The 12,559-nt window shown below is 42.3% G+C and overlaps 1 protein-coding gene across 8 annotated transcripts in view; it reads left to right on the top strand.

Moving 5' to 3' along the window:
- RMND5A (required for meiotic nuclear division 5 homolog A) overlaps positions 1-11,855 on the top strand; it is a 58,590-nt gene extending 46,735 nt beyond the window's left edge. For 2 of the 8 annotated variants that reach the window (XM_022556121.3, XM_089922850.1), the window contains 4 exons: positions 488-653; positions 3,875-3,977; positions 5,982-6,136; positions 7,409-11,855. In XM_022556121.3, coding sequence (XP_022411829.1) covers positions 488-653; positions 3,875-3,977; positions 5,982-6,136; positions 7,409-7,472 — 488 coding nt within the window. In that variant the 3' untranslated portion in view covers positions 7,473-11,855. The other 6 variants (XM_089922849.1, XM_089922852.1, XM_089922851.1 and 3 more) reach the window with 6 other exon arrangements.
- The last annotated feature ends 704 nt before the right edge of the window (positions 11,856-12,559 follow it).

The following is a 12,559-nucleotide window of genomic DNA, read 5'->3' as shown; positions in this document are numbered from 1 at the left end:
AGAGAGACATTGCATTTTGGGGGATTCTGCATTAACCTGAGAGGAGACAGAGAAAACGTAAAGTATGCACTTGGCATCCCCCCACCGTACTGCTGTTATGGCCACGACAGAGTGTCTGAAGGTGCAACAGGGCAGCAGCAATTACTCCCAGGTGTCAGTGTAGAGGGACTGACTAGTTTTACAGCCAAAGATACGTGATGACCCCATTTATGACATTATTATTACTTCTCTAGATAATGGTAATTATACTATGTTGTGTATAAATTATAAGTTCGGTATTTAGTGCTTCCCTTTTCTTCTTCTTTTTCTCTGTGCTGTTTCTTTGATAGAAACCAAGCTTAAGTGCCAGAATTTTAAAAGACATTGTCAGTAAGTTATTTTATGCCATGTCAGCTGGGGGAATTCTTGCCTTTTTCAGTGTATTGCCTGAAAGCTCTGTTTCAGGTGTGATCATTCACACCTCCAAATTGCTTCTGCTTTTGTTTAGACATTCAGGTTTTGATGGGAAGCCTCGTGTACCTGAGACAAGGGATTGAGAACTCACCATATGTTCACCTGCTTGACGCAAACCAGTGGGCTGACATCTGTGACATCTTTACACGGGATGCCTGTGCCCTCCTGGGGCTCTCCGTGGAGTCCCCGCTCAGTGTCAGGTATGGAAGTTGTCCTGTTATTGAAATGTGCGTTGCATTGGTTAGTTCTGCTTAACTTGTTGTCTAGTTCTTGACGTTTAAAGCTGAGAGAACGTGTGTCTTTCTGAAGAAGGGTACAGTTGGTATTTCAAGAGATCGTCACAATTGGCAGTGACCTAGTTCTGAGTGTGGTCTGTGATCCTTTGGGGGGGTCTCTGAGAGCCTTTTCCACTGTGTTCACGTTGTGGGTTAAACTGCTCCAGCCTTAGCACGGATCGGGGCAGTGGTCCCAAACCCCACAAGGACTGGCTGTATTCCTCACCCACCACACACTTGCAGATTTTTCAGTTTTACTTAAGAATGTTCTTGACAAAACGTTAAAAGTCACTCACTTTATTAAATTTCGACCTTTGAATATACATCTTCTTAACATTCTGTGGGCCCAAATAGGAAGCTCAGATAAAGCACTTCAGCTCATGCCAAATCATGAGGCAGTATGATGATTGTCTCAAGAAAAAGCATCTGTATAATGTTTGAGTTATGAGCTAAAAACTAGTTGCTTTTTTCCTGGAACACAGTTTTCACTTGAACACAGTTTTTACTTTTACGTCTTAGAAGACAGACTACAGTTACTCACACTCAGGTTTTTGGCAGTATTTATTCAGATGAATGAATTAAGCTTGTCGCGTCAGGGAAAGCAACTGGTGGTATCTTTTGCTCCAGTGGTAAAATTCAAGATTGTAAGCTAAAATAGAAAGTTGGGAAAACTTGAACCGACCACTGTAAGCTTGACAGTTCCCCAATGCTTAAAGACATTTCTGATGAGATTGGTGGTAATAATAATGAATTTGAATTTTTTGATATTACATAATGAAATGTGCTAACACTTGGAAGATCAGTAAGATCTCAACAAAATCATGCATGAGGAAAAGATTCATTCAGAGTACGAGACCATTGGATTTTAGTGGAGCAGGGTACAAAAAGTACAATGGCAAGGATTCAGATTCCACTTTCCAACTAACATTAAAAAAAACTAGTACTTCTTGGGACTTCCCTGGTGGTCCAGCGGTTAAGACTCCATGCTCCCAATGCAGCGGGGGGCTGGGTTCGATCCCTGGTCAGGGAACTAGATCCCGCATGCCACAACTAAAGATTCCACATGCTACAACTGAAGATCCCGTGTGCTGCAACCAAAGACCCGGGGCAGCTAAATTCAAAACAGAACAAAACTACTATTTGTTGAGTTTTGGTGTGGCATTAAAGAAGACTATCCACAGTTACCTGAAAAGGTGGTGTAAGTGCTACACATCTGTGTGAGGCTAGATTTCTTTCACTTACTTCAACCAAAAGAATACATTGCAACAGATTGAATGCAGAGGAAGTCGTAAGAATCCAGCTGTCTTCTGTTAAGCCAGACATTAGAAGGATTTGTAAAAATGTAAAACAATGCTGCTCTTCTCACAGGTTTATTTTTGGTTTGGAAAATACAGTTATTTTTTGTGAGTCTGTTATTTATAACATGTTTTTATTTTTAAGTGAATTAATCAATATTTTAATTCTCAGTTTTAATTTCTAATACAATAAATAATGATAGATATAACCCACAAAATTAAATGCTCTTTGAGATCCTTAATGTTTAAGCCGGTAAAGGGTCCTCAGATCCAAAAGGTTTAAGAACCAGTTTTGTTTTGTTTTTTTTTTGCGGTACACGGGCCTCTCACTGTTGTGGCCTCTCCCATTGCTGAGCACAGGCTCCGGACGCGCAGGCTCAGCGGCCATGGCTCACAGGCCCAGCTGCTCCGTGGCATGTGGGATCTTCCCAGACCGGGGCACGAACCCATATCCCCTGCATTGGCAGATGGACTCTCAACCACTGCGCCACCAGGGAAGCCCCAAGAACCAGTTTTAAGAAATAACTTTTTAGGGACTTCCCTGGCGGTCCAGTGGTTAGGACTCTGCTTCCACTGCAGGGGGCGCGGGTTCAATCCCTGATCGGGGAGCTAAGATCCTACATGTGCCTTGCTGCGCAGCCAAAAAAAAAAAGAACCTTTTTAGCTCTTCTATTTATTTGGTTCCTCCAGCGTTTTGAATCCCTGCTGCGTGCCAGGCATTGTGTGGGACACAGAGATGAATAAGGCGCAGCCTGCATTCCACAGGGGCTCCACCTGAACGGAGGAGACAGACTCGTGCAGTTAACTGTAAGGTGTGGTGGGGCTGCAGGTCTGGTTCTCTGGGACAGACTCTGAAATGAGCGGAGACTCACGTGCAGGAAGTGTGCTGGGATCAGCTCCTGTGGGGAATGAAAGCAGCAGGGTCAGGCAGAGGGAGAAGCTGGACTGTGATCCAGTCTCACCAGAGGCCTCAGACCACCCCTGCGGAGCTCTGGAGCTGCAGTGGCCTGTGGAGTTGTCCCAGATTGGTGCAACTTTTGTATCCTCAGGTGGAGCAGTCATCGAACGTGTCCCTGGTCAGGTCGCTTTCTCCAAATGAGGACAGTCCTGAAGGGGACTCAGTGGAGAGCTGACCGCCAGCACTTCTAGATGAGAAAGGTGCTTCTGCCCTGTACAGGGGTGATCTGGGTCTGGAAGGAACTGTGAAAGAAAATGTTTCAGAGTGTCATTAATGTTAAGAATGCCATTAATGGACTTCCCTGGTGGCGCAGTAGTTGAGAATCCGCCTGCCAACGCAGGGGAACACGGGTTTGCGCCCTGGTCCAGGAAGATGCCACATGCCGCGGAGCAACTAAGCCTGTGCACCACAACTACTGAGCCTGCACTCTAGAGCTCGTGAGCCACAACTACTGAAGCCCACATGCCACAACTACTGAAGCCCACGTGCCACAACTACTGAAGCCTGCGTGCCTAGAGCCCGTGCTCCGCAACAAGAGAAGCCACTGCAGTGAGAAGCCCAGCCACTGCAACGAAGAGTAGCCCCTGCTTGCCCCAACTAGAGAAAGCCCACGCACAGCAACAAAGACCCAATGCAGCCAAAAATAAAATAAAATAATTTAAAAAAAAATGCCATTAATGACTGGTAGGCAGAGCTTATTAAATCTGGTGGTTTTGTAAACTAAGACTGTGTGTGTGCGTGCACGCACGCAAAATAGGGGGCTTTGTAATGCTTTGAATCCAATGGCCAGGGTCCTCTGCACATAGCACGGAGTCTGGAGGAGTTGGCGTTTCCTAGGACCAAGCTTTCTGACACCTGGCCTGGCATTAACATTTCCTCTTCTGCCTTCCCAGTTTCTCAGCAGGTTGTGTGGCACTGCCAGCTTTAATTAACATCAAAGCTGTGATCGAACAGAGGCAGTGCACTGGAGTTTGGAACCAGAAAGATGAATTACCTGTGAGTGCCATTTTCTGTTAGTTATTACCTCTCCTGTCATTAGAAGAACGTGGATGTTAAAGGATTTTAAATGCCTGTCTTGCCTTTTAATCAGGGAACGTTATTGTAGCCTTTTGACAGGGATTCTTTTATGTGTATGTAGACATGATTAAACAGTAGAAGTGGGGAGCTAGTACATTTTGGAGGCGCTGGAGGAGCTTTCTTACCATTTTGACTTAGAGTAGCAGTGGCAGCTAATGAAGGAAAGCATCAGAAGGGGGGAGGGTGGATATACTGTAGTGTGTGGTATGTTCTAAGTGCAGTTGCTAAATCACTCGTACTGTGAACTTTTTAAAATATGAAAGCAGTGAGTCAACTTGATTTAGTTTTGTCTGGAACATTGATATTTATGAGATCATGGGCTTGTGCTGGTTATATTTTTCTAATACCAATTAAAGTAAGTGTATAGCTGTTAAAGGTCGTCGCAGTGACATCTGCGGTCATCAGTGGCCCTCCCGTGCTGTGTGTCCACCGTTGTCATGGGCTGGGCCATGGTTTTAAACATCTGTTCCAGTCACTTGCCAACTCTGTAACTTCTCAAAGCAGTAGTTTGTCCGTCTCTGAAATGGGGACCGTCCTTCTCTTTATGGGGCTATTAAAGGCTGGAGGTAACAGAGGGTTGCTTAGAATAATATAGGACACATAGTAGGTAGTCAGGTTTTGTTGCCGTAGTAGTGACGACATGGAGCAATAACAAAGGTCATCGTGTGTGTATGTTTCCATCAGGCCTCTGACAGTAGGCACTGAAACTTTGACGGGAATTATCATTCCTGTCATGACTTGGTCACAGATCCTAAAGGGCCAAAATATGCATTTGGCTTTTTGCTTTTTTTCTGCCACCTCTGTGCACAGGTTTATCTGCAATTACCCTGTTCTTCCAGCTGGTAACTGTCGGTTGGTTGCCCCAGCTTCTCAGAGATCTGTCCTGATTAAAGGCGCAGGTGCACTGCCAGTCCTGAGCGTGGTCGGGACACGAGCAGTACCCTGCATGGCTGCTGCTCATCTGAGCAAGTGAAACGAACTTGAGTCTTCACTCGCTTTGCTGAGGCAGGTGCCTGCAAGAACCTGGCAGTTTCCCAGGTGTATTGTCAGTATCTTTGACACTTGCGCACTAGAGCAAAGCACACTGAAATCTGAACTCACCCAAAGCCTGTGTGTCAGGGTGATAAAACAGTTGCGGGGCGGGGGTGGGGGGGAGCAGCCGGGGGGATGATCTGGTCATTTTTCCTCAGGATTATTGTTACACTTTGCCACCTTTCTTGAAAGAATCTGAGCAATAGACTATTATGTTGATACAGCCATTTTAGATTTAAAAGGAAAGAAAACAGTAAGAACTGATGTTTGTGGAGCCTCTGTGCTGTGCTAACCACTATGCTAAGGTGATTTCATAGCTTTTGTTTTGTTCACTGCAAAGAGAGAGAGCTGATACGAGTGCTGTGGGCTCAGATGGATGGGTTGTGAATTCTCCTGCTGAACTTTAGTTTAAAGCCCTTGTTTCAGGTAGTTTCTCTGGACAGTTACACCTAAAACATGGAAAAGATCTGGATCTGAAGCCCACACAGCAGTAAACAATGTTTAGTCTGCCTTTAAAGGAATTATCACACTGAATTGTATCACCTAGCTAAGGGTGCTGTAAAAACAGTCAGGAGTCTCGTGGGTTTACTCTTCGATATTTGCTGATGGATTTTCAAGAGCATTTGACTTCTAGAGTGTTGCCTTGCCTTTGACTCTTGCTCTCAGGCAGCAGAATTTGGTTTGATACGTAGTGTTAAAAATAATTTAGAATTAGGAGGTAACACTTTGAATCCCGAAGACTGTCCATCTTTGGTTAGTTTAGAAGAGTGCTGTAAAAAGTTACCTTCGGAGGAGTAGGTTTGATAAATGCTCTTTGCTGCACAGTACGTACTGACATGTGGATGGTTTTCTGTAATATAACTTGAGCCTTTTACCTTTTTTTAAAAACAGATTGAAGTGGACCTTGGTAAAAAGTGCTGGTATCACTCAATATTTGCCTGTCCTATTCTTCGTCAGCAAACCACAGATAACAATCCACCCATGAAATTGGTCTGTGGTCACATTATATCAAGAGATGCCCTGAATAAAATGTTTAATGGTAGCAAGTAAGTGTCTGACTTTTTCAGTGGCAGTAAAAAAAAAAAAGAAAGAAACAAATACTCTTTTGGAACTTAGTGGGAAGATAAGTAACAAGGATAAATAAATGTAGCTAGAATTTAGAAAGAAATAGATTTCTTAACTACTTATTTAGTTTAGTGGGTGGTATCTTTTCTCAGTCTTTATTAGTCTTTGTTCGTGAATTTATTGATTAGATTTATAACCATGATCTTTAACTCTTAACTTTTTGGGTGGGTGGTACATTGTCATCCCAGCCCTTCCCCTCCCTTTTACACAAATGGTAGCATACTCTACACTGTTCTGAACTTTGCTTTTTTTCACTTAGTGATACATCTTGGAGATTTTTTTATGGTGTAGAAAGAGCCCTCATTCTTTTTTAAAGCTGTAGATTATTCTGTCATATGGAAATGTGATAATTATTTAACCAGCTCCCTGATGATGAACATTTAACTTTTGTTACTATAAAGTGAATCACCGTATCTATATGTGATTTATAAATTTGTAGAATTGTAATTCAACAGGTATATACATTTATAATTTCTATACATAATGAACCCAAATTTAAAAATACAGTCTCAAAACCCTATTTCTAGCTAAGGCAGCTAGAAAATTTCTCATTGGAGTTCATTTCAGACCCATTATGGTGAAGTCTTTCTTTTAAGAGCAGGCCCTGGAGCAGTTCATGTTCTTCCCAGAAACCCTGGGAGTGCAGGTAGGTGGTGACTTGAAGCCAGAGCTTGGTCTTGGTTCAGACCATGCTGGTTTCACGTGCCACTGCAGGGTGTTGTGTGCCACGACAGGGCACGGAGGCGGCTCTGGGTAGCTGCATGCCTTGTAGGCTTAGCAGCTGGCATCAGGTTTGCTGCATGTGAGTGGGTTGTGACACCAGTACCTCTGAGAGTCGTTTTGAGAAAGGCATAAGCTAAACCTTGGAGAAGAAAAATTGGATTTACTTCTGAAACCCCGAAAGCAATTTTCAGAACAGTTGTCTTTGTTTTCAAAATAGTTTTCACTGATTTCCACTGAAGAAGAGCCTTGGAGTTTAGCATCTGGCTTGGATGGTGTTTCTTTGTGACCCTTCAAAGCTTGGCTGTTACATTAAGGGAAAGCACAGTTAATCCTCAAAGCAAAAAACAGACGTGTGTGTGTGTGTGTGTGTGTGTGTGTGTGTAATTGTTAAAGACTCTATAACTAGATAAAAATTGAATACTCAGTACTGATCCTGTTCCTTGATTTAATGTTTTCTTTCTTGTCTTTAGATTAAAATGTCCATATTGTCCAATGGAACAAAGTCCAGGGGATGCCAAACAGATATTTTTCTGAAGAAATAACTTTAGTTTGCAATTTGTAAGTGAAACTGAATCGAGAGAACGTTCCATTTAATGCAGCTAACCAAGGACTCCCATGTTTATATAAGCTAATGCTCCGGAAACTTTGCCAACATTTTAGTGTATACACACTGAGGGGAGTGCTCCAGATGAATATTATCATAGGGCTTTATTATATTCTTGGTCTTCATTTCTGATCAAGTAAATACACCAGCAGTTGTCATTCAATGCAGGTTTTTGTACTTAATTATATGGTGATTTTTTTACTTTTTAAGAGCAGAAACAGAAATTTACCTTCCTGCCATGTGTTTAATATCTCTCCTGCTTTTACTTTTGTCATTCTCCTGATAACTGTAAGCCTTGAGAATGTTTGTGAAAAAGTTTTATTTCCTGTTATGTGTACATAATTAAATGAAAATTCTTCAGAAAAAAGTTTGAAAAACTGAATTGTGGTTATGAAACTAATTTGCAGGGGTTTTTTTGCTTAAGGAAGAGAGCTGTGATAGATTCCAAATTTGCTTTTTGATGTTTTCCTCTGCTCCAGCTCTCACCAAGTAGTCAGCAGACCTGCATCTGAGGTCTGCTTGTAGCCCCAGGAGGCTGCCTGTTATAAAATTCCATCACCAATTTATTAGCAGGTTGGTGTGAGCAGTCTTCCACTAGAACAGAGTGGAAGCAGTACTATTGTTTCTTTGCTTTTATTGCCAAGAGGTGCTTGTTTTAAAAGAGTGTTCAATAAAACAAAATTGTGAAGTTAGAAGTGTTCTTACGTTGGTATTTGCTCTCTTGGTCTTGGTAGCCCTCTTCTCTCAAATCTGCTTTCAGGACTTGGCTGTTTATATTGCGTTTGTATATCATTGCAGGCACAGTGTTGCGTGTATGTATATATATATGTGCACCAGCATCAAACATTGTGTATCTGGAGGGGAAGAAGCATGTTCCAGTCCTAAAATGCAGTTACCAGACTCACCACTTTCAACCCTTAACCTTAGAAGCTAACAGGTTTTCTGTAGTGCAGAATATGTTTATTGCTGTTTTTATATTTGAATAGTATACCGTTCAATGCCTCTCTTCTGCAAAGCATATCATCTCATCGACTGTGAATCTGTATATTATTCTAATGGATACAGACAATGATCTTTTCTCTTGTGAGGTATCTTCATTTGATGCACTGTCCAAAAATAGCCATGCGTAAGAGTCTTTCTCTGTATGCTGAACTACGTGGAAAAGACTTCTGTGGACATAATTCTGACTTAAACCCATGAAGTTACTTCATTTTGAGAAGAATGTCATATGGAAATCACCAAATACTTTGCAACTCTGTGTCGTCTGACATGGAACTGAATACCAATAGAGGAAAACTTTCATGAGAAAATGAAGAAAGAAGAAAACACAGAAGCAAAGAGAAACGTGACGCTTCACATTTTAAACTGCAGATTGACTTCGTTTGCGGGGGAGGGAGATACCAGATTTGGTGCTAAGTTAATTGGAAACGGGCAGCATTTGCTGTAGTGTATCCTAGCCTGGCTGGTTTATCCTGCAATGTTCACCTGAGGGAACGGGGATTTGTTTGTAAAGGAAAGGGGTACTGCTTGATTGCTGTGTGTGATCAGGCCGATGGCGGGAGTTACTGTGTGCTGGGGGGCTTAGCCAGGGATCGATTGGCCTGCCGAGCCGCTCGCCATGCCCAGCCTCCGGCTCAGCCTCATGGCTTTCCTGTTGGCACCCTCTGTCCACTAACACAGTGAAGGAAGGGAGCAGAGAGAAGCTCCTTGGACTCCAGGAGAAGGTAGAGAACTCCAGGCGACACTCTGGCCGAGGATGTAAAATTGCTTTATTATGTATTTTTTCCTTTGAATGAAACCCAGAGTGTCTTTTTTTTTTTTTTTTTTTTTTTTTTTTACCTTTTTCTCACTAGGCCAGATGTAGTTTTAGTTTTAGTTACAACTTACTCTCACCTTTCCACCTCAAACACCTGCACAACATTTAGGCTTTACGTAAGGTTGGGACAATACAGACATTGCTCCAGAGGCTGGTGGTAAATGTCTATTGGCGGCCAGACACTTCACACAGCTGGCTCAGGCCAGTTTCAAGGAGAAAATCAGGAGAGAGCTCTGCTTTGTCCCTCTCCCCGTGTTGGAAATCCTGTTGACAGTTTACTGTGCAGCTCATGAAACTTTAGAAAGAATATGCTTTAATGGAAGCATTGGATTTTACAGCTTCCTGTGCAAGGTCCTTGTGGTCCCACTGGGCAGGGTTAGGGCCAAAAATTTGAAAGTCTATCGATCTGACAATTTAACGTGCAAATGATGTCTTCTAACCTTCTTTAATGAAATGCATGGACTTCAAATTCACTGGTGACTAAATGTGAAGGAGAGAGGTGGATTTGAAGAGGCCAGACCTTAACCAAAGATGCTGAAATAAAACGTGCTGTCCTTTCTACTCTAGAAACACCTTCACCAATGGTGTCAGGACCATGTCATTACTGAGGCCGTCGGTCAGCAGTGCGGGAGGATGCGCTTCGTCGCTCTCTGCTTCCGCTTGCAAAAGGTCGTGAAAAAGAGCCAAGGTTTTTACAGTCAGGCTAGTTACGTCCATTGAAAACAGAATTTCAGAATGGTTTCTTAAATTTCTTTAGGAAACCATTTCCATTTACCAGTCATGGACAGAGGCCATGGGACTATGCTAAACCAGTAAAACCTTATCAGATTCTTAGATTCTGATTTAGAGCATCTGTGCTTTCAAGTACCGTCTGAAGTGCAGTGGCTAAGGTTGTCTTTTGATCTTTTTTTCTCCTTTGTGTGATCATCACAAATGCCATTTCTGTTGCTTTAGTGGTGATTATAAGATACTTCTAATACATAAATGAACGGGTATTGGTGCCTCTTGATTTTTAAAATTTCGAAGAAAAGAGCCACCTCATATTCATAGGGTGTGTGAGTATTTTGTGGGTGTATGAGCATTTGACTGAAACTAAGGAGATTATGAAGTAAATCTTTTGTTTTGATTTTTGTGTAGCAGCTGACGTATACAGAGACACTAAACCCCACGCCACATTTTGTGGGGGAATGAGGATCCTTTTTTCTCTCCAGGTAGTCCCACAGGTTATGCAGTTTAAGTTCAGTATATTTTACGCTGTGAGTTATTTTCCACGTCGGTGGTTTCAGCCTTTGGGACAGTAGATACTGCAAAAACCAGGAACTCTTGGTTTATCTGCACAAGACAAGCTGCTGGTAGACATTAGCCCTCTGGTTTTCCAGCTCAACCTCTGATTAAGTGGATTGACAGTCAGGCTGGCCAGTCTACTTAGTCAGCTGACTCAGGTTATTTTCAGGGAAGGCATGGAGGCATGTTTGGTTAATTTCATCACTAGGATGTGTAAGGTGAAGACACAAACCAAATACCTTTAATTACTTAACTCTTCGTACATTATCTTTGGTGACACTAGAATGCTCTGGTCTTGAGGGAATGTTAGCAAGGAACACAACAGAAGGTTTGGTGCTTCATAAGCCTGTCCAGCTATGGCAGGTTTTATGTAGCGCGGTGGTGTTTACCATAAGCAGGTACAAACTTCATGAACTGTTCTTAACGATAATTGAATAGATACCAAAAATGGAATGACAAATGTATTTTAATAGCAGATGAGGCAATTAGTTTTAGGGCGAGTTTTTCCGCTGTTGATTCTACTTCAAGACGTAGGGAGAGAAAACAGTTTCGTTTTCAAGACATTTCCCTCTACAGTTTGATACTGTAGTGAGCATATGCTTCATTTACTTCCAAAGAGGCAGAAGCAGCTGGAACTGGCTTATACATGCTTTGTTTCATGTTATGGGTGATGACCTACACTCTTATTTTAACGTTCTCCAGCAAGGCAGATGTGGGGCTCACGAGGACTTAGTGCCTGATCTTGTCTTTTGGGAAGGGGTGGGAGTGAATGTATCGGGGATGGGAGGGAAGCTAAGAGAAGAAAATGGGAGCGTGAATGAGTGTGCGTGTGTCTGCACTTCACCATTACCCCCACCTGTGTCTAGCAAGGAACAGGTATTTAATGTATTTTGCTCCTGACTGCAGTGTGCATGTATTTTTTTTGCCCTCCTCCATGTTTTCTAGACTTATATACTAAAAGGCTTCATCAGATCATCTTGTTCAGATGGCTCAGGATTGTATTTCTTTTGCTTACCCTGTGCTCTCGGGTTCTATAGTATTTCTATAATTACGTAACAATAGCGTGGCACTGTAATCTATCATATAGAGCTATATGTATGGAAAATTTTGATCAGTTTTTTTAAGAAATGTATCCTGTTTGCAAAGCCACAATAAAGTTCCATCTTATAGACTATAGGCAATAAAGCTAACAATAAACCTTATTTAACACAAACCATATTCACATTCTCTGTTCATTTGATCTTGAGAAACGTCTAGCATATCCAGTAGTTTCAGGGATATCATTTTAACTTAAAAGGTTCTGATATATTTAATTTATAAATTTCAGACTGATATAATAGAGTTTTGGAAAACTATAAGAAATGCTTTGTTAATGTGTGTATTCCTATGTAAAACACATGGCTTCTCCTGTGTATATTTTTAAAAATTAAAAAGAAATGCACATTTGAAAAGTGTTTTGTGGAACCGGTCTGTATAAATGTGACAGGTGCCAGAGGTAGGAGGGAGGGAGTATGGAGGTAAGAGAACATCGCTGTCTGTATTTGCTGAGGGTCTGCATGTAAAGAATTTAAGCAAATATCTTTGTCACCATCTCATCCTGTTTCTGGGCCACCAGCAGTGTGAGAAGAGGAGGTGGCTGGGCACTGTCCCCAGTTTCTAAGGGGGGAATCGGGTTAATGTTTACAGGTTTCTGCCCCTCATACTCATCCTGTGGATGCCTGGGACCCTCTGACCAAGTGAATAGTGTGTGACCGGGAAGAGGGGCCCGGAAACAGCTCTGCCCAGGCTGCTGGTGGAGTGGGGCGTGAACACCCAGCTTTGCCAAGGAGGAACAGAGGACGAATTGTCTTGTCATACACCGTGACACACTAAGGTGGTAGAGACCAAGGATCTATTTGTGCTGCTTCTGTATATTTT

The sequence above is a fragment of the Delphinapterus leucas genome, chromosome 13 (genome assembly GCF_059928025.1).
Source record: "Delphinapterus leucas isolate spDelLeu-1000000601 "Yukka" chromosome 13, BTC_Dleu_Yukka2, whole genome shotgun sequence".
Taxonomy (NCBI): domain Eukaryota; kingdom Metazoa; phylum Chordata; class Mammalia; order Artiodactyla; family Monodontidae; genus Delphinapterus; species Delphinapterus leucas.
Note: the sequence above shows the minus strand (reverse complement) of the source record. Positions and strands in the feature narration are given on the sequence as shown.